The sequence below is a fragment of the Enhydra lutris genome, unplaced genomic scaffold (genome assembly GCF_002288905.1).
Source record: "Enhydra lutris kenyoni isolate GAN:26980312 unplaced genomic scaffold, ASM228890v2 scaffoldscaffold35, whole genome shotgun sequence".
Classification (NCBI taxonomy): Eukaryota; Metazoa; Chordata; class Mammalia; order Carnivora; family Mustelidae; genus Enhydra; species Enhydra lutris.
Window position 1 is genome coordinate 7941193 of NW_019154119.1, and position 21938 is coordinate 7963130.

Consider the following 21938-nt stretch of genomic DNA (forward strand, 5'->3'; position numbering starts at 1 on the left):
CGTCAAGACAGACTTAAAAATGGAGATGATATCAACAATTCAAAGGAAAGAACCATTTGAGAAGACGGTTAAGGGTGTCTTTTGAACAAATGAAGTGCTTTTTGAGATATTTCAATAGAACATTCAAGGGAAGCAACTGGGTTCTTTTACTTTTATTGTTTTATTTTATTAAGAAGCATTTTTCCATCAAAACAATTTTTGCTTCATTGAAGGGGATGGGGGAAAGACTAACTTGAATCCACACTTTCCAGCTCACAACTGATGAAACGATCTAATGAGGACTAATGGGGCTTTAAACTGATTTTTAACTAATCCTCTTATTTCTTAGAAATAATGAATATACTGTATTATAGATCCATTCATCTGCTATAAATGCTTTTATTGGCATTCAGACTCTCCTTGGTAGAAGTCTTTAAAAATTGTCTTCTCCCAGAGTGCTATGATGAAAGTTGACAGAGAAGGCTAATACAGAACACATTTTAACCATAAACTATGGTGTGAAAGATCAAATTAAAATAATGTAATGAAATAGTATCAGTTGGGGTGGGAGTTTTTAGCTGAGGGCCTGGAATCTGCTTGTATATCCTTCTTCTCTACCTTCCATGTCATCACTGCTCATGTTTTATTTTTGTCTCTCTGTGCTTTGTCACTGCAATCTTCTGATTCTCTAATTTTCTCTTAAAATGACTTGATCAAGAGTTTATCCAATCTATTGAGGTTTTTGGTGTTTGTTTCATAATTTTCCATGTCAGTGTAGTTCCTCTGCCTGTTAAGGCTGACCCTTCCATTTCGCCCCAGTAGCCAGTCCCCTCCTCCACCTCCCTTTAACAGTTTAATGAGATATAATTCACAGACCCACACATTTCACCTAAAGTGTACCATTTAATGGCTTTTAGTATATGCAGAGTTGTGCCACCATCACCACAACCTGATTTTAGAACATTTTCATCACAAAAAAGAACATTTTCAACACTGAAAAAAAAAACCTAAATTAAAAACAAAAAAAGAGGGCACCTGGGTGGCTCAGTGGGTTAAGCCGCTGCCTTCGGCTCAGGTCATGATCTCAGGGTCCTGGGATCGAGTCCCACATCGGGCTCTCTGCTCAGCAGGGAGCCTGCTTCCCTCTCTCTCTTTCTCTCTCTCTCTGCCTGCCTCTCTGTCTACTTGTGATCTCTCTCTGTCAAATAAAAAAAAAAAAAAAAGAAGAAGAAGAAACTCCGTCCCCTTTAGCATTTATCCCCTGTCCCCCACCAACTCCAGCCACTGCAACCACTAACCAATCTACTTTCTGTGAATAGATTTGACTCTTCTGGAGATTTCATAAAAGTATCTATACAATATGTGGTCTGTGACTCATTTCTTTCACTTAGCATAATATTTTTTGAGGTGCATTATGTATCTTTTTCTATTGCTGAACTATATCCCATTAGTTCGGATATACTACATCTCATTTTTCCATTCCTTGATTAATGGACACTTGGATTGTTCATTTTTTTTTCTGTATAAGTAATGCCACTACGCACATTTGTGACCAGGTTTTGTGTGCACTTGGCTCTCATTATGTGTGTAGGAGTGGAATTGCTGATCTTACAGCACCTTTATGTTTAACTTTTTGAAAAACTGTCAAAACTTTTTCACAACAGTGCACCATTTTACATTCTTACCAGCAATGTATGAGAGTTCCAATTTCTCCACAGACTGGCCCTGTAATCTTGGACATGTAATTTAACTTCTCTGAGGAGTTAAATAATATAAATGTACCTGCCTTATAGAGTTATTGTTGAAAGGATGAAGTGATTAAAAATAAAGTGATAGGATACCAGCATGGAACACAATGAGGGCTGTGTAATTTTTTGAGGGGAGTATTACTGTAGTCCAAAGTGGAGAAATGTCATAATTCATTATGAGTTAAATTGCTTCCACCCCCAACTCCATCCTTCCGGGTAGCCTGACTTAACTATGGCCTTCCAGATAGTTTGGAAATATTATCCAAACTAGGATAATGGTCTGTGGACGATTCTTTCAACGTTGCAGAAGTAAACAAAGTCTCTGCTCTTTTAGAATTTACATTCTAGTGGCGAAATAATCAACAAATTAACATGTAACTTAAAGCAGTGTTCACTGAAGCCATGTCAGTGCAATAACCTTTACTCTGAATCCACTGTGGTCTCCATCTAAGAATATACTTGACAGGGGGACTCCCAGGTGGCTCAGTGGGTTAAGCCTCTGCCTTGTGCTGAGGTCATGATCTCAGGGTCCTAGGATTGAGCCCCGCATCAGGTTCTCTGCTCAGCGGGGAGCCTGTCCCCCCCCCACCCCCCGTCTACTTGTGATCTCTATCTGTCAAATAAAAGGTGAAACCTCAAGTCTCATAGATACACAAAATGAACACGTGTCAAAGTTACGTGGTCACTTAATGAGGAAACCAGTATCATATCAGAACCAGTTTAAAGAAGAATTTAAAGTACTCATATTGTTAAATTGTGAGCGGAAGATGAATTTGCAAATAGATGCAAAATGACTTTCTGCAAAGAGCGGTAAGATTCAATGTCAATTCCAACGGACTGGAGTATTTCCTGTGGCTATTAGCTACTTACAACAGAGTTGTACAGAGTTCTACAAAGAAAGATAGCCCACATAGAATCAGGATACCCAGAAAGGTGTGTCAGACTGTTTTTTCACTGAAGTCACCCAGTGACCTTTTGGTCCATTTTAATGTGCTTCACAATTTTTCCCAGTAAAACTCACTCTTACCGGTATAAACCCAGCAACTAAGCAGTTCTTCCACTTTATTTTGCTTTTATTTTCCTCAATCCTCTTGCCTCCTAGTTGCCTGACTTAGATGGTATTTCTTTGCTCCCACCAAGAAGCGTTCAAAGTGAGGGAGTAGTGGAAAACTAAACTTAATTCCTCCGACAAGCCCCCAACCTCCACTCCCGCAGTGAGGAAGGCCCCTAGGGGGGATTAGCCCCGCCCCTTTCCTACTGGCACCGCCCCCGTCAGCCAAATAATCGAGCTGCGCGCAAGGTCACGTGAGCAGTCTCGGTCCCGTGACGCCTGCGAGGCAGTACGTGGCGGAGACATCACTCAAAAAAGCCGTTCGTGCCCGTTTCTACCACCAACCCATCTCGTCTCTTCCTCTACCAATTAAATGCCTCTTTTCTTGCCGCTCTCGTCCTAGGGATGGTAAACTACCAGGTTACCCCGAACCTTTCTAGGCCTTCGAGCCAGCCCCTGCCCTCACATAAGAGGCGGGGATCGTTTAGCCCTGAGGCGAGTCGCGCTTCTGATTGGGCGTGACGTTTTGTCAATCTCCAAGTTTTTCCAATCAGGGGCCGAGTTCACCCCGCTTTCCTCTCTTCCATTGGCCTGTGCGCGAGGAAGGTGGAGGAAGAAGGGTAAACCGAGGTCGCGCGAGAGCGCCACTCGGCACTTAGTGCGCAGGTGCGAAGGAGCTGGTTGGGGCCCGGGCAGGGGGTAGGCTTCAAGACGCGTCGTTTGGTTTTGGAAACTGTGGCATAGCTATCTGGGTTCGACCTCTGGGCGGAGAGCGTTTGTTAGGGGCCCATCCGAGAACGAAGCTTGTGAGATTCCGATGGTGTCCATGACTTTCAAACGGAGCCGCAGCGACCGGTTCTACAGCACCCGGTGCTGCGGCTGTTGCCATGTCCGCACCGGGACGATCATCCTGGGGACCTGGTACATGGTAAGGGCGGGCGGGGCTGGAGGGTTGGGGCCCAGGGGAATGCGCATGAGCGGGAGGTGGGGGAGCCAGGTCTGAAAGGAAGGGAGTGTTTATCGGGAGGGGTGGGACTGAAAACGGGGTGTTGGGTGGGGCGAGAACGCATAAGGGAGTCTCTTTTTAGGGTGCTGTAACTTTGAGAGAAGGGACTGTGGCCAGGAATCGGAGTGGGGGTGGGTAGGAATGGGGAGATTGTTCCTTGGCTCCGATTAGAGGAGAAAATCAGAGTGGGGAGAAGCAGAGGCGCTGTGGGCGGGCGGGGGAGGGGATGGAAAGTAGGGGGTAGGTGGGAGGGATGAGGATACTGGAGTGGGGAGTTCTGGAAACTACCTGATTTTGGTCCTTTTTGTACTGATCACGGGATCAGAACACTCTTCCACCTATGCTCCCTGGAATTTTTTTTTTTTCCCCCGTAACAAACAATTAGAAATGGACCTTGAGAAGTGCCGCCTGGTTTAGACGTTGTCTTGCCTAGAAGGAAATCGAAAGATCCAGCTGTAACTCAGTTGTCTGTGCTTCCTGGACTTTACTTGTTCCCGGGTATTTGTGATGTAGGCAGAAAGGCCTCTGTTGTAAATCTGGAGATTCTCTTGGAGGCAGTGCCTTTTGCCAGGATTTACGCTCGATCTGCCTTTTCCTGGTTCAACTACCTCCTGCCCATTAGACGCTTTTTATTCCGTTTTTTAAGAGACCTTTATTGAATGAAGACTTCTCTATTCTGGCCACATATACTAGCATTTCCTGGGTTCCAAGATCTATGTCATGACCAAATGGACAGTGTTATTGGTTGTGTTTTTGAGATTTCTTACACCATCTCCAGTTTCCCTACACGTTGAAGCTAATTTATGACTGGTGGGATAGCTTTAGGCTATAATGACTTCACTGAAGCTTTGACAAACTTCTCATATTGTTGACTTCATTGTCTGCTTTCACTGTGACTTTGCTCTTTTTGTGGGGGTTTTTTGCTGTTTTGTTTTGGCATGAAGGATTGTGTCATTAATGGTACTGTGTGGTTTCTGTTAACTTCTGTGAACTAGAAAAAAAGAAGGAAAGGCTGTATCACATTCTTTTTGCGGTTCTCTGTTATCATTACTTCCCTACCCAGTGCCTTGAAATCATTACCATTTGAACAAACATCTGATGAGGATACTCTTAGGCAGATAACTGTTTCCTGGCTGACCCCCAGGGGACTACTTCCGACCAGGGGATTATTTCTGACCACTCTGTTTTGTTTTACAGTTTTGCTTTATTGCTTTATTTGCTTTGTTTTACATTAACAACAACAAAACTTGAATGTGTAGGCTTATTTGCTTGTTTCTAAGTTTAATAGCTCTTAGTTTATATTAATATCTTTAATATTCAGAAGCATCATCTTATTGGTATAATTGTATCAGATTTCTCCTCAAAAATTCCCTTTTTATATTTTAACTGATTTGTAATATTGGACATTAATCAGTTAATGGCAGTAACAGCATTGTATTTCTAACTTTGGTTTCTCTCTTCTCCATTTTGCTCAGGATTTGGGTCTTCAGTTTCTTTTGTTAGTCCTTAGTTTTGCCTTCCATTCCCCTAGAATCATTCAAATCTTTAGGGTCCTCAGCCCTCTTCCTCAACCATGCCTCCCTCATCTCTAGAAGATGACCTCCTTCCTCCCATCCAAGTACTAACCAGGCCCGACCCTGCTTAGCAGATGACCTCCTTCCTACTGAACTGAGAAATTGTGTCCACCAGCTGGGACTCTTGCCTGCAAACCTAATCTTCCTGTTTCTTCTCAGATTCTTTTCTCCATTCACAGAACAAAGGATTTCTAACTCCTCCTCAAGAAGGAAATAACCACTATCCCAATTTCAACAATCTGAATATAATTGGCTGTATTTCTTTCCAGTCTTTTCTAGGCAGATTTTTTTTTTCTTAATGCTGTGGGCTCAGCTCATAAAAATGGAAAGGAATAGCAGGAAAAAATACGAATTATATACAGCAAAACCCGAAACGCAGGGAGAAAAACTTCAGTAAGGGCATTTATTCTCCACTGGAGGCACTTGATGTGAAACCGTTTTACACCTCTCCCTTTTTCCCTGCTTTAGTTTTCACAGTTTTAGTAGGAGGCCGTTCTAATGTTGCATAGAGTTTGGGGTTAGCAGAACATTGGAATCTTCTAAAATCAGTCTGTCCCTACATAAGGAATTTACTGATATTTTCAGTGTAAAAGTCTTTAGTGGACATATAAAAAGAATAAATTACAGGGATCATTTGTTATCTTTTATATTTCTATTAACCTGCCACACAAAGGATCTCAAATGTTTGTCTTGAAAATATCTGCCGTTAAGATACAGTATTACAGAGATTTTTGGAGCACATACACAAAAATGAAACTTAGGAGAAGGTGATCTGTAACATCAGATTCTAACTGGATGAAGGACTGGGAAAAAGCCATTGGTTTTGCTGGTGACTTTCAAAAGTGTGGCTTCTACAGTACCACTGCAATATAAAAAAACACAATTTCTGCTGATTGGGAAGGCATGTAACCTTTCAGAGAGCAAGACCACCTACACAAAGGTGTAGTATAATACCTCTAAACAAAGAGGACTTTTCCAAACAGTGTATTTTGTTGCTGGAAGCTTCTTTATAAGACAGAAGTAATAAGAGCTTGAGTGAGATAGAATACCACTTCCCTCCTCCATTACCTTGTCAAGGATCCTTCTTTCCTCAGTTTCAGGTGGAAGGATATTTATGATCCTCTTTTTTTTTTAAGATTTTTATTTATTTATTTGACAGAGAGGGAGAGAGAGAGAGATCACAAGTAGCCAGAGAGAGAGGGGAAGCAGGCTCCCCGCCTAGCAGAGAGTCCCATGTGGGACTCAATCCCAGGACCCTGAGACCATGACCTGAGCCGAAGGCAGAGACTTAAACCACTGAGCCACCCAGGCACCCCGATGATCCTCTTTAAATTGCCTCTGTGCTGTTTGAAACTTGGGTTGAGGTGGGCAGCCCTCCCTCCTGCTGGGCCCAAGACACTGTATCAGTGAAGGTATCTGATAACAGTGTCATTGCTTTCCAGCAGCTGGTCTAGTGTTAAGGCCATTCTAACACTGGACACTGTGAACTAAAATATTCCGTGATATTAAATAGTGCAGCCAGTTTTATGTACCAGAAAGGTACCAGCCCAGAAGTGTTAGCTTTGGCATTTTAGATTGGAAAGAAGCATAATCCCTAGTTAAGGAATACAAAATTTCAGAGTGAACTCTAGTGTAAATTTTGGCTTTCCTCAAATTGTTTTCTCTGTTGTTCAGCCAAATGATTTTAGGCAAGTTTGTTATGTAGTATAAGTTCAGATGTTCATTGAGTAATTGAAAGTAGGCTTATAAGTGGGCTGTAGGACTGTCCTCCTTGGTTGATGTCCTGTTAACAAGAATACATTGTGAACATTTGTAATAATTTTAGGTCTTGAAAAAACTTTATATATGGCTGTTTTTTCATGAATGTCTCAGACATAGTTAGAAGTTTATTTCTGGGAGAGAAGTGAAGACAGCTCTTCTCAAGCTCTGTTCCTTTCCTGCCCTTGTTCCTGTTACTTTAAATAAGAGTAAAACCTGTTTATATTTCGAAGTTAGTATTTTTCCTCACACACACTTTTTTGTGCCTCAGTACTTTCGCATGTACTATCTCTTCTCCCTCCCCGCCAAATCATTAAAAAAAAATTTTTTTTTTTGTTAAAGATTTTATTTGAGCGAATGAGAGAGAGGGAGAGAGAGCATGAGAAGGGGGGGAGGGTCAGAGGGAGAAGCAGACCCCTGCTGAGCAGGGAGCCCCATGCTGGACTTGATCCCGGAACTCCAGGATCAGGACCTGAGCCAAAGGCAGTTGCTTAACCAACTGAGCCACCCAGGCGCCAGCCCCCTCAAGTCACTTTTTAAAAAATTTTATTAAAGAACATGGCATATATAAAGAATAGTGAGATAGTATTAACATCTCCCATTTCCTCATCACCTAACTGTGACTACTAACAACACTTTGCCGATTCTGTTTAATTTTTTAGTGGTTAGCTCAGATGTTTTGTTGAAGCTTTTCTTGTTTCCCAGCTAGAGAGATTGGATTTCCTCACTGTATACCTGGAAAAGTTTTACATACCACTTGTATGTGCTTATTAAATAGTACTTATTACACAATTACTAATGATTATTTTTTTATCCCCCCCCCACAAGATGTTCTCCTTGAAGGAAAAGGATGATAGATCTTACTCTATAAAATGTGTATAGTAGCTAGCTTGTTAATTAGAACATGTGAAGTATTCATTTGACTTTTGTAAGATTGTCTCCTCCTCAGAGTAGTAGGAATAACTCATTTGAAACTGCACGTACCAGTAAACAAAGAAAGTTTATATGTGTGTGAAACATTTAACAATTTTTAGAGATCGCCTTTTTGATCTTTATCTGCTGAAAATGCTTCAGTGACTAGCAGTAAAGATTCTTCCTGCCTGTGAGACCCTTATCAGGATGCCCTGAAGCACGTAGGTTGTTTTAATTATAGTCTCAGCAGATACTGGGTTGTGGCAAAACATACCGTGGGAACTTAAAGAATAATGATTTAAAACAAAAACCAGCTCCTGGAGAATCTTCTGGGATGGGTGTGGCAGTGAGATGAGAAAGCAAAGAGGAATTCCTTTCTGGAGGCGGAGTACTTCATGGGTCTGATAACTGTTCCTTTGTAACAAGTAAAATCTACACATCTGGTTTTTGTAATTGTTTGTTTACTTATACAAAGTGTATGGAAGGCTTGCAAAAATAATGCAAACCAAATAATTTGACCCAGTTAATTTACAGGACTGCTTCCACATTGAATGGTATGTCCATAGCCCATGCCATTGACATATTTGCTATGTTCTGTATCTCCGTATTATGAGGTTTAGAAGTTAATCATTATTTTAATTACATTGCTGTTTTCTTTCCTGAATAAATAAAAGCAAAAAAAAAAATCAACTGGGAATAAAAATTCTGAAGTTGTACAAAATGCTATTTGCAGAGAAATCTTTTATCAGGAATTTTACATTGTAAGACTGTAAAATTGATTTTTTGAAAAATGCTCTGTGGAACTTAGAAATATCGACTGTAATCAGAAGTAGATATAGCACAGGGCCTAAATACGAGCACAGGATCGGTGCTCAGTTTCAGATCACAAGGAGGATTTTCCAGGTTAATGCTTTAAAATGTAAGTTGAAGTTCTAGTGATTATAGTGATGTAATGGAATATAATTAAGTCAGTGAAGATTCAGATTGTGTGAGCTTATAAAGAAGTAACACTGCAGTTTATTTTATCATTTCTTGGTCTTTTCGATTAGAGCTGTGATTTTTGTTTAATACTCAGGGTTGTGACAGTGAAATGAAGTTTGAGTTGTCACTAATACTACAAGAAGATAATAGTGGATGAATCTGTGGCTTATCCGTGTAAGAGAAAATAGATTTTGTAAGTCCTACATGCAATTCAACTATTTAGGAGTTTAATTTTCCTTTCCTAAATATTCTATTTATGGAATTTATTTATATTTTGGAAGGGAAAATTAAACTCCTAAATATTTTTGGTTGTGTCATTTCCTTCATTTAGTCATTGAGTTTGTGTTTTTCTTGAAATGAGTTTTTTTTTCCTATACTGTGCAGAGCTTTTTAACTATGACCATATTATTGTTAGCACAGAATAATTTGCTGAATTGATTTCACACTGATTTTCATATACAGAATCTATAAGGTTTCAGTAGGTATATCTAATTGCTCAGTAATTAATTCACCTAGTTGGATGAACTCCTGTTCATACACCACATGGTAGCCAAAACCCATTGCAACGAATATGGAAAAAATCAGCCTTCAACCAGGGAGCCTCCTTGCAGGTATGGTTGTCCTTGGTAAGACCTTTCAGGAGTTGAAGGATAAAGTACCTTGCTTTTGAGCATTTACTGAACATAATTTATTTGGACAATAAAGTTTATGAACATTTTATAACTTTAGATAATATTTTCTTTTGGAGAGACCTCAAAACAGGAGTTGCTTAGGAAAAGGGGTGTAAGTGATCATGTGGTGCTCTGAAGCAGGTTGTCTTAAAAAGAACCAGGTTTGTATCCTAGCTCTGTCCTCTACTGTCTCAGTGAATTTATCACAGGTTATTTCACTTGCTGAAACTTCGTTTTCTTACCTGCAAATGGGCTTTAGTAGTGGTTGTGAAGAATGAGTGAAGTGATACATGTGACTGGGCCTGCTGTACTGCTGTATAGTACATCCTCAGTAAATGTCAGTTGATTCTGAATTCAGTATTGCGACATTGTGTAGCTCTCCTAATCTTACTGAATGATAGAACTTGGGTTGCTTGTCTTAGAGAATGTAAAGTGCCTTCAACTGAGAAACTGTTACTTCCCATTCAGGACAACAGGAGAGAGCTGCGTAACAGAGTTTGTTCAAAGTATGGTGATGATAAGGCTCTAATGTTCTTAAAAGTATCATATTCAGATTTCACAAGGGGAAGAGGGTGGGTTCTGTGGACTTTGAGACAGGGAAGCCTAACTGCATTCCAAGGTGGTTTTCAGTACTGACCCATTCACGGGACTGTTCTTGAGCACCTCGGGGCCAGGGCCTCCTGGGGTACTGCAGGGACTCACTAACCTCTAGAGGCATAAATAATTTCTTCTTTAAATAGAGTTAGAACCTTGGTAGATTGGGAAAATTCACCAGATATTATGATGGAATTTCAGCAAGAAGCTTGACAAAGACTCAAGATGTTTCTCTGAAAGTGGTGAAGAATTTTATTCAGAGATTGCTAGTTGATATGAAGAGGACAACCTCTGGCCCCCTCCTGCGCTTGGCCCTCTTCTATTTTACTAGTGACTGAGATGGAGATACTGATACATAGTGATCATATTTTGAAATGCTGGAAGCTAAAAGAGATAGGAAATCTGTAGGGTGTCCGAATCTAGGTCCAGAACATCTTGACAGGCAAGAATACAGTACAGTGGAATTCCACTGCAAATGTATAAGGCTTATGCTTGGGCCTCTGAATCTACCTGTACAGGTTCCAGTGGTAGCTGAGCAGGATCAAGTGTGAAAAAGAATTAAGGGTTTGGGGGAGTTACTCTCTCATGAGGTTCAAAAAATTGATGGAGCCAGTGAGATTTCAGGCTGTGCTAGTTGAAATTTGTTAACTTCGGCTGTAGGAACTGAGATCTCTGTGCTCTGACCAGCTGATCTTACCTCATTTTCGTGGTATGTCCAACAAACTGGCGAATGTGTACAGAGGAGAGCAGAAAGGAGGTAGTGAGGTAGCTGGACAGTGCTTAAACCATTAGAGAAATGTGTGAAATACCTGAACGTTTATTCTAGCAAAGATTGTTTGGAGTCCTGTGTCAGCTCCCCTTACGTGTTAAGGGAGCACTTACTGAAAAAGGGGAGCATGTTGTTTCAAAGGATAGAATTAAGGCCAGTAGGTGAAAGTGAAAATGACCTAGTTAAAATCTTGGAAAGGTTTTTAAGCATTTGAGTCAGGCCTAAGAGGAAATTAAATAGTTTTCTCTGGTTAGATAGGACGTACTTTAGAGGAGTGTTAGAGTTATCTGATGCATCACTGTTTACTTAACTGATGGGTATTATATATATCTGATGGATAAGGATGTTGGGTGAACTGTAGTTTCTTCCAGCCTGAAAATTCCGAGACTGGTGTGTGAATAAATACATGACTCTGAATACGAACAGTTTGTAATGATTCCTTTTAAATGTTTTGCCGTTTTGTTTTGTTTTGCTATTTATTAATACAGGTTCAGTCAAGACATTTTTTCTCTGAAACATTTAAGTTTATACTTTAAGATACATACTTATTTTTAGAGTGGTGTTGCATATTTTATCTGTAGGTAGTCTACTATTTTTCTTTTTTTTATTTAAAGATTTTCTTCATTTATTCATTTGAGAGAGAGCGACTGCGAGAGCACAAGCAGCAGGGAGAGGCAGAGGGAGAAGGAGAAGCAGACTCCACACTGAGCTGGGAGCCTGATGTGGGCCTGGGATCCCAGGATGTGGAGATCATAGCCTGAGCCAAAGGCATATGCTTAGCCATTGGAGCCACCCAGGTGCACCGGTCTGCTACTGTTTTCTGCCTTTGTTACTGCAACTAGAACAGTTTAAACATGGGAAGACATCTAAAGATTGTGGTGAAGACCGTTTCCTGATTAATAATATAATTGATAATATCTTATCTTTCACAGGTGATAAACCTATTGATGGCAATTTTGCTGACTGTGGAAGTTACTCATCCAAACTCCATGCCAGCTGTCAACATTCAGTATGAAGTCATTGGCAATTACTATTCATCTGAGAGAATGGCTGGTATGTTTTTAGTTGAAAACATCTCCTGCTAATTACATACACACACAAAATTATTTAGAGGATTGATTAAATTGTATTTAAGTTATTCTGCCTGCTGAGGCATAATAGTATTTTTGTGGGGTTTTCAAAGATACTCAGTGAGAATTATAATTGAGCACTTCTGGCCAGAAAATGTTACGGACTACTAGAAGATTTTTTGAGAAATATACATTGTATACCTTGATTCTTGTCAGTGCTGTGGACGTAAGAAGAAATTACAAAAAGACTTGTAAGCCTTTAAGGTCAGCTGGCAGGTATAGTAGAGAATGGGAGCAAATAGGCTTACAGGAAAATAGGAAATACGAATTATTGGAAAATTTGCTGATTATCTTTTGCTCAGGGTCACAATTCTAAATATTTCAATCATTTGGATGAAGGAAGACAGTGTTGAAGTTAAAAATAGAAGATGTTCATGGAAATTACCTTTTTAAACATTTTTATTCTGTGATAGCATTTTCATTGTTGATCTTTCTCTGAAATACACATGCAGAAAAATTCTAGTTAAGATTTTATATTGGGTGCCTGGGTGGCTCAGTCCGTTATGCGTCTGCCTTCGGCTTGGGGTGTGATCCCAGGGTCCTGGGATCTAGTACTGCCTTTGGCTTCCTGCTCAGCCAGGAGTCTGCTGCTTCCTCTGCTCTTCCCCCCCTGCTCATGATCTCTCTCTCTCTCTCTCTCAAATAATAAAAAAGATTTCATATAATAAATGTTAGAAGTTTAATATTTGAACAGAAGATTTTGCCTCAAGCTTTTCAGTGCAAAGTTTTTCATGTTTAAAATTTCACTTCAGAAAAATATTCTGACTACTCATGTCTATAATGTTACAGGATCCAAGTTATATTTTTAGGTTTATTGGTTTTTATTATAAGTTCTTGATTTTCATTACATTTGTGATCTTCTCTGATAAATGTATCAAGTTGTTTTTAAAACAAATTTGGTTGTTAATTCACTCACTGTCCAGAGGGCTAACTGCTGTTTCTAGGATTCAGGTAGTTTTGTGGCCATCTGTTGACATTGTAGTATGAAAACACTAACATTTGTTCACACTGTGTATAAATGCTATTTTAATGAGTCTACTGATTGTCTCTTCAGATATATAATCCTTTACTTCTGTTGTCAAATGTGATAAAAGAGGTACTAAGTACTTACTAGAAACATCCTTCCTGGCATTTGTTTTTTCTTCCTGAGTTCATCTATTTCTATTTTTTTTTTTTAAAGATTTTATTTATTTATTTGATAGACAGAGATCACAAGTAGGTAGAGAGGCAGGCAGAGAGAGGAGGAAGCAGGCTCCCTGCGGAGCAGAGAGCCCGATGTGGGGCTCGATCCCAGGACCCTGGGACCATGACCTGAGCCGAAGGCAGAGGCTTTAACCCACTGAGCCACCCAGGCGCCCCAGTCTATTTCTATTTAAAAACCAAAATAACTGGGCCACCCGGGAAGCTCAGTGGGTTGGGCCTCTGCCTTTGGCTTAGGTCATGATCTGATCTCAGGGTGCTGGGATCGAGCCTCACATCGGCCTCTCTGCTCAGCAGGGAGCCTACCTCCCTCTCTCTTTGCCTGCCTCTCTGCTTACTTGTATCTCTGTCAAATAAATAAATAAAATCTTAAAAATAACCCAAAATAACAATAGTGTATAAAATGTTAGTTTTTAATGGCTGTTATTTTGTACTTTAGGCTGTAAAATTATGCACAACCTGCTAATGTCAGCATTTTTTCCAGCATGCAGTGTCAGCATGTGTTTCTCTTAAAATCAAGGTGTAGAAAAAGATTCATGGCTATTGACATTCTTGTAGGTCTGTTGAACCGGCCGCCTTGGCTTGAGCTGCCGGGATGGAGTCACAGGTTTCCTGCCTGTTGTGTGAGTGCTGTGCCTGCTGTAGAGAGAATCAGATATATTCGTTACCGTACTTGTTTTGATTACGGTTCTGCCAAAGCCTCTATTCTTGACAGTATAAAAATGCATAGTACTTGGTCATGTTTGTGTCGGTAGTTTGTGTCTCTTTGGAAGTGGAAAGTTGACTTTCCCGTGACCCAGTGTTATAATAGCGAGTTAAGTTCTGATCATTGGCCTGCCGGCTGATTTTATTTTTATTTTTATTTATTTGAGAGAGAGACAGTGAGAGAGAGAGCATGAGAGGGAGGTCAGAGGGAGAAGCAGTCTGCCCGTGGAGCCGGGAGCTCGATGCGGGGCTTGATCCTGGGACTCGGGGATCCTGACCTGAGCTGAAGGCAGTTGCTTAACCAACTGAGCCACCCAGGAGCCCCTGTTTTTATTTTTAAGATGATTTTTTTGAGAGAGGGGGAGAGCGAGCGCATGCCCAAGCTGAGAGAGGGGCAGAGGGAGAAGGAGAAGCATACTCTTCCGAGCAGGGAGCCGATGCAGGGCTTTATCCCGTGACCCTGAGGTTGTATCCGATCCAAAGGCTGACACTTATCCTCCTGAGCCACCCAGATGCCCTGACCTGCTGGCTGATTTTATTTATTTATTTATTTATTTATTTATTATTATTTTTTTTAAATTTTATTTATTTATTTGACAGATAGAAATCACAAGTAGGCAGAGAGGCAGGCAGAGAGAGGAGGAAGCAGACTCCCCGTGGAGCGGAGAGCCTGATGCTGGGCTCGATCCCAGGACCCTGAGATCACGACCCGAGCCGAAGGCAGAGGCCTTAACCCGCTGAGCCACCCAGGCGCCCCTGCTGGCTGATTTTAAATAAAAAGGTTTATGGTTAGTTATTTTTAATCAGCTAAACAATATGGGATGAAATGCTTCTGCAACATATGCAATCTGTTTTTCAAATAAGAATTTAAGTTCATATTCACGTTGTTAATGGGTGAACACTTGGGAGCCCCCTGGAGGAGCTTCTTAAATGTGGTGGTGGCTGGAAACTTGAGGTTCATATCTGGGTCTTTAGCCCTCATATTTTGTTTGCTTTATTGAGCAGAGCGTCTCTTATTCTCAGCATCTTACATGTATTTTTCACCTGTCATCCCATTTCTCCCCTATTTTGCTATAGGGCATCTGGAGGATATTCTGTATCCTCTAGAAAAATTTGAAGAGGGCTGTTCTTACCTAATTTAATGCCAGGTATCGATGATGCTTGTACTACTGCCAAGTGACAAGATGATCTACGACAGTTATCTAATAGTGGGAATATTCAGCAATTATTCAGTTATCCATCATTATTAGCACCCTTCTGGTTCTTAATCTCTATCCAGAGTCAAAGAATTAACTTTAGATCTGTGCTAAGAAACTCAAGTCGAGTGTGACTTAGTATTGTTGAGCTTACTCTGGTGGTTTGTGAGGCAGTTAATGAACTTAGATAATGCAGAGGAAGCAGACAACTTGAGAGGGAGGTGGGGAACAAAGAAAAGGCCTGTGAAGTAGTGGAGAAATCATGAGGAAATGAGAAGCAGCAAGTTCACCTGTTGGGATGGGGAGAGGAGGTTAATGGAGAACCTTGAATTTCTGATTGTGCATTTTCTCTGGGGCCAGAGGTGGCAGGTGTAATGCTCTGTATTTAATACATGTGTGTCTTTCAAGCAAGTACCAACCTTTCCCTCCTGTGGATCCCTGCTTAGCTCACAAGACCCAGCTTGTGTCATTTCTTTGTATTTTTTTCCTGATTCCCCAGGGAAGGCGAATTGTTTCTGTTGTTGGACTTGCCACTTTGGATTTTAATTCTCAGTTTTCACGCCTTCAGACTCTTAGACCCTGGGCAGAGATCTGTCTCCCTAGCTGAGTGGTTGATGATAAGAGTCAGTGAGTTATAGCCAATTTAATAAACAGGAAAAACAAAGTCATGAATTCTTCAAGCATCATTACTTAATGCCGAGACAGATTTTTTTTCTTAACACGCCTTGATCTTAAATGTTTTCATAGCTAATCTTGAAAATACTAATTTTTTCAGTTCGTTTTAAAACGTTATTTTGTCATGAAGAGTCTTGTTCTTTTTGTTTATGTAAGTAGCTTAATTAGATTTTTGTTTCTGTTTTCTTAGATAATGCCTGTGTTCTTTTTGCCGTCTCTGTTCTTATGTTTATAATCAGTTCAATGCTGGTATATGGAGCAATTTCTGTAAGTATCCTGTATTTTTGACTTCTAGAGTTTGACCTTTACTGAGGAGTACTTAATAATTTCATATTTGTGTTGTGATGTTGTGGTTGTTATCTTTTGTCTTCAGTATCAAGTGGGTTGGCTGATTCCATTCTTCTGTTACCGGCTTTTTGACTTCGTTCTCAGCTGCCTGGTTGCTATCAGTTCTCTCACTTACTTGCCAAGAATCAAGGAGTATCTGGATCAATTAGTAAGTGTATATGCTAGTCAAGTGTTTTTTCTTTAAGTAAAATACTTAAATAGAAATTTTGAGTCCACTTTAGGTACTATTCTTATTTTATTTTAATTACCCTACTTTTAAAAACTGCTTTAAAATAATTACTACTACTCTCAATTACCGTGTTGAAACCAGTAAGATACAGGTAGAATATCCTCTTACTATACCATTTGTATATTGCAGCATTAAAAGTCTCTAAAGATGGATGTCATGGAGTCTAAGGAGTAGTTCAACTTTTGTTTTGAGTATACTGGTATCATAATTTGGCTCTAGAGGTTTCTCGCTCTGTTCAGAGGTGGAGCAGTCCCGTGAACCCCTTAGTAAGCTGAAGTGTTGTAAATGTTTTCTCAGACCCCCCAGATACTCTTCTCAGTCTTCTCTGATATCCGAGGGCACGCCTTGCTAACAGAGGCACAGAATAAATTGAGTAAAGCACAGATGCCCACTGACACAGTTCACCGCTCTGGCGACTGGATGCTGAGATGCTGGCGGCGCTCTCGCTGCCTAGAGTCCAGATAAATGAAAGTTCATTTCAAAAGTGCTGTGTTGTAGGAATTTTCTCCCTGCTCTCAGATTTCCTGCCTAGTCCATCTTATTTACCACCAAGTTTATCATTCATTCATTCCAAAAACATTTGATGGTTGCTGCTTAACGTATGAGGCACTTTGCTGCATTCTTGGGATACATCAGTAGAACCAGTGAAGGAATTGGAAAATTGACAGTTACTGCATTAAAACAGTGGTTAAAAGGCTATGAAGGAGAAGGGTGAGCCGCGTGAGTGGGTGTCACAGGGTGTCACGTGGGCTGGGAAGCCAGGCTTGAATTGCACTCATGAGTCTGAGTAGGAATGAAGACAGGGAAGATAAAGAAGCAGTTGTTCCAGGTCACAGAGACCCCTCGAGGTGGGAAGGAACATTTTGTGTGTAGTCAGCAGACTATAAGGTGGCCATGGTGGCTGGCACATAGCAAAGCAGCATGTGATGAGCTGGAGAGAAGCAGCTGGGGACAGGGCCTAGTGTCCTGGTTGGCCGTGGTCAGAAGGTTCCTCATTCTAGATCTCTTGCCATGTCTGGCTAAAAAATTGCAAACCACCTGAATGAAAGCCGTAGTATTCCCCCATGAGCTGGTCCCATTCATTTTTTGTCTCTTTATAAATGAAGTCTTAAGAGTTTTGTCCCAAGGAGACACTTAGGTAGGGTTTGGAGTTGGTGTGTGGGTAACTTTCTTATTTTTTTGGTCTTTTGGGATTTTTGCATGCTGCTTTTTTATAAAAATTATTTGGGCCTTTGTGTTGACATTTCCATTAAAAAAAGTGTTTTCAAAAATTAGATGAGCTTTAAAAGAGAGCATAGATTGAATTTTTTTACTATCCTTTTACAGACCCCAATGGTTTCTCCCTTTGTTACAGTCATTTGGTCTCTCAGACTGGCAAATTCCTTCTCTGTTGGCCAGCTTTTAAATCCTTAATTATTATTTCATAATGCCCTTCTGAAACCCAGCTCACTGACTTGTACACAATAAATGCTAAGTAAATATTTGAGTAAATGAAGTTGACCCTTCACAGTAGAATGTATTATGTCTGCAGTGAATCACAGAAGTCTGTGTGCTTTTATAACCGGGGGCATGCCACCTTTTTGCCCCTTTCTGAGGAGTATTGAGACTGATGATTGGCTTTTAGAAAAATTAATTTCCTGAGGTAGGATTAAATGACCCCATGAAACTTAGGTAAGTCTTAGCACCTCCTGACCTGGTGACTCAGGGACTAATCTGTAGTTGTATACAGGAGATAGTACGTTTCCAAAGGCCAGAAAGATGTAGAATAGTGAGAAGTAAAGAGAAGATGAGCTCAGTTTGGACAGCAGTATTCAGATGTGTGTGACATTTCAGTGGTGTGCATTTGTGATGATGAGGCTTAAAGGTGTACCATGAGTTAAGTTCTGTTTGTAAGTTTTCATTGGAAGTCAGTTCTGACTTCGGTGCCTTTTCTATTTCTAAGATGCTCTCTAAGCTCTGATGAAGTGCAAGTTGTGTATATGTGTTTAATTAATAAACTTCATGGTTTAGAGCAGTTTTAGGTTAACAGCAAAACTGAATGGAAAGTGCCCACCTCCCACTCCCCCACTGTCCACATCCTAAACCATAGTGGTCCATCTGTCACAAGTGATGGGCCTGCACGGACACGTCATCATCACCCAGAGCTCATAGCTTACTCGAGGGTTTACTTGTGCTGTACGTTGTCTAGATTTGGGCAAGTGTGTAGTGACGTAAAGTAGTCACTGTGGTGTCAAACAATAATTTCACTGCCCTAAAAATCCTCTCCACTCTGCTGTTCACCTCTCCTCTCCCGGCTTTGTTTTATAGCCTGATTTTCCCTACAAAGATGACCTCCTGGCATTGGACTCCAGCTGCCTTCTCTTCATTGTTCTTGTGTTCTTCGCCTTATTCATCATTTTTAAGGTGAGTTGCTGACTAAATGTTTGGGCAGCCAGTTAGATTGTAACACTGTCTAAACCTTTTTGTTGCCTTTTCTCCTTCGAGTTCACAGTTAGGGGACAGTGTTTACTCTGACATAGTAGTAAAGGTAGCCTCTGGGGGATGTCCTCCCTTTTGTTTCCAGAGAGTGTTTGGAAATGCCAGGATCCTTCCTAGTGTAAGGAACATCATGTTTTTGGAAGTAGTTCATTATTTGATTGAAAATCTATTAAAATTCCAAAGGTTCAGAGACGGAATTTCTTTTACAGCACAGTGGTTACCAGACCTGAATTAAAACCCCAGTTCTGGTTTCTCTAGAAAATGCTATCAGTGAAACTTGTGATATTTAAGTGTGAGCAGGTGGGGAAAAGGCCTGGCCTGTGCTAGGTTCAGATGGATGTCTGTTCCCTTCTCCACGGAGCACGCGTGGGGGAAAGCATACGTCAGCTTATTAACTTCAGAGCAGGTGGTCTGTTGAGTTTCTAGCCGATGGAAATTTTGTTTGCATTCTTTCAGGCATATCTAATCAACTGCGTTTGGAACTGCTATAAGTATATCAACAACAGAAACCTGCCAGAGATCGCCGTGTATCCTGCCTTTGAAGCACCTCCGCAGGTGAGTGACCTTTTAGTATAGTCTCTCTTCAGTAGCCATTATTGATGATTCTCAGAGCCTAGATCTTGACTTCCTCTTCAGTGCCATAAGTATGGTTTCAGGCATGGAGAGCTTTCATCTGCAGGACTGAGCATTTCCCTTTGCAAATCCGGGTGCGTGGGCGAGGGGCCGCCTGCGCTGCTCATTCTACTTCACTCCTCGGAGTCTCCCAGAGGGTTGCATTTTGCAGGGGAGATCAGACCCTGTGAGCCATGCCAGGCTCGTGGCTTCTGGAACTTCTGAGGATGGGGTACCGTCGTCTGCAGCTTGTGTTGCTTTCAGAAAACATCCCCACGGTCGGAAGGGGAAGCTGGTTTTTCTGTGGGGAGATGAATGTCATGGGTTCCGTGAGTCTGTGGGGAGGCCTACTTCTAGGGGCTCTTTAGTTGCTGCTGTATTAGCTCTTCCTGGTTTTCAACATGTAGAATGTATGTGGCACGTGTAGGGCCAGCATGTCACACTTGGAGTCACTTGGCTGGAATGCCCCTCCTACACAGATGTGGCCTTTACCCTGGAAGAAGTGGTAGAAGCGCCTGATCCAAAGTATGGTTCTGATGAAGTCCAGGATCCAGCATCTTACCGGAGGCTTCCTTTCCTGTAGTTTCGCAGCCCCTGAGGCACTGGTACTTTGCAGTTACAGTGTGGTCCAAAGGACCCTGCCTTTCCTGTCAAGGTGTCCTGGTAGCCGCAGGGTCTGTTCAGAAGCAAAATTCTGCCTCTCTCCCCTCCATCCCTCTGTCTTTAGCGGTCTTGGATCAGACGCTCACCTCCAGTTACCAGTCCTCTCTACGCTCAGGAACTTCTTAGCTCACAAATTCTTCAGCTAAAATCTGAAAGCTGAATTATTCCAGGTAGGATTGTAAAGGCACTTTAAGTCCAATATAATTTTTTTCTCTCTTCAGTATGTTTTGCCAACCTATGAAATGGCCGTGAAGATGCCTGAGAAAGAGCCACCGCCTCCTTACATACCTGCCTGAAGAAATTCTGCCTTTGTCAGTAAACCCTATACCAGCTTTTTATCTTGTTTATTTTACAGAATGCTGCAATACAGGGCTCTTCAAACTTGTTTGATATAAAATACATTTTCCTTTGTTTAAGCATTTATTTTCAAACACTAACAAGCCTTTTGGACATCTATTCAGTCTTTTTTTTTTGTTAAGTCTATACATTTTAATAGTTTTTGGAGACAATCTAGGTTAAGCAAGAGCAAAGTGCCATTGTTTGCCTTTAATCGGGGGGTGGGGAGGGGTATTCTCTACACATTTTCTTTTTTAACTTCTCACTTTCTTTATATAATAGTTTGCATTTTGGTTATTTGCTGCCCTGGATACTTTCAGGAAGAATGACTTAAATATTCAGGATGAATGAGTTGGATATAAGATCTGAAGTTCTCAGCTATGAAAACAGGAACAGTACATAACATTTTAACTTTTGACTGTGGAAGATGACGGTTGCATGTTTCTAATTTGTATGTGTTTTCCATCTTTGTGATAAGATGCTTTAATAAATCTCTTAAATATTTACTGTTGTCATTTTTTAAAAAGTCCATTACCCTTTTGTTGTAGATAGAATTTAACATTTTCCATTACAATAAACTCAGACTGCCACGGTCTTCTAGTACTTCGAGAACACAATTCAGGCTTAACTAGAAAGCATTTCTTTAGTCCAGTTACTCAAATATTATTTAAAGTTATGATGAAGATATTACTTGAATCACAGGCCAGAAATTATTAATGGTTTGTTAGAAAAATTATATGATGAGGTTAGCAAGCTGTGTTTTTATGTAAAGATCATTTAGTATTTAGTTAATGAGTTTGTCAACGTCAAGAATAATTCAGTAGGGGCACCTGGGTGACTCAGTCATTTAAGCACCTGCCTTCAGCTCAGGTCATGATCCGGGCTTCCTGAGATGGAGCCCTTCATGGGGCTCAGTGGGGAGTCTGCTTCTTCCTCTCCCTGCTGCTCCCCCTGCTTGTGCGCTCTGTCAGATAAATATCTTAAAGAATTCAGTAATTCAAGAATAATTTAAAAATGTATCAGGTTAGCTTCAGAGAGGAGCCAAAGAGAAAGCAAGCCAACTGCGACTTACCGCACAACTAGAACATTTTTCCTAAAAATACTCCAGCCTGCATCTTGTTAAGAGTGTAGCAATAGTGGCCTCACACACATCGACCATATAGACACATGAATGTATTTTACACATTTCTTAGGTTAATGACATTGTTTGGCTGCAAGGTCACTTTTACAAACACCCGCCACCACCAAAATAAAGAGTAAACTTTATATTTAGGAAGTACAGTTTTGTCTGGGAGTAGACCCACTTTTGGGTAGTATAAGATA

At 40.8% G+C, this 21938-nt stretch overlaps 1 protein-coding gene across 1 annotated transcript; it reads left to right on the forward strand.

The window, feature by feature from the left end:
• Positions 1–3428: 3428 nt before the first annotated feature.
• LOC111154125 (lysosomal protein transmembrane 4 alpha) lies at positions 3429–21119 on the forward strand. The gene is made up of 7 exons (XM_022513529.1): positions 3429–3706; positions 11976–12096; positions 16140–16216; positions 16323–16445; positions 18834–18929; positions 19461–19559; positions 20501–21119. The coding sequence occupies exons 1-7, from the start codon at positions 3596–3598 to the stop codon at positions 20573–20575; spliced, it is 702 nt and encodes a 233-aa protein (XP_022369237.1). The 5' UTR covers positions 3429–3595; the 3' UTR covers positions 20576–21119.
• Positions 21120–21938: the final 819 nt, after the last annotated feature.

Coding starts and splice junctions, on each gene's coding strand:
- LOC111154125 (XM_022513529.1), top strand. CDS start 3,596: ATGGTGTCCATGACTTTCAAACGGAGCCGCAGCGACCGGTTCTACAGC. Junction 12,097..16,139: donor TTCATCTGAGAGAATGGCTG/GTATGTTTTTAG, acceptor CTGTTTTCTTAG/ATAATGCCTGTGTTCTTTTT. Junction 18,930..19,460: donor CCTTATTCATCATTTTTAAG/GTGAGTTGCTGA, acceptor GCATTCTTTCAG/GCATATCTAATCAACTGCGT.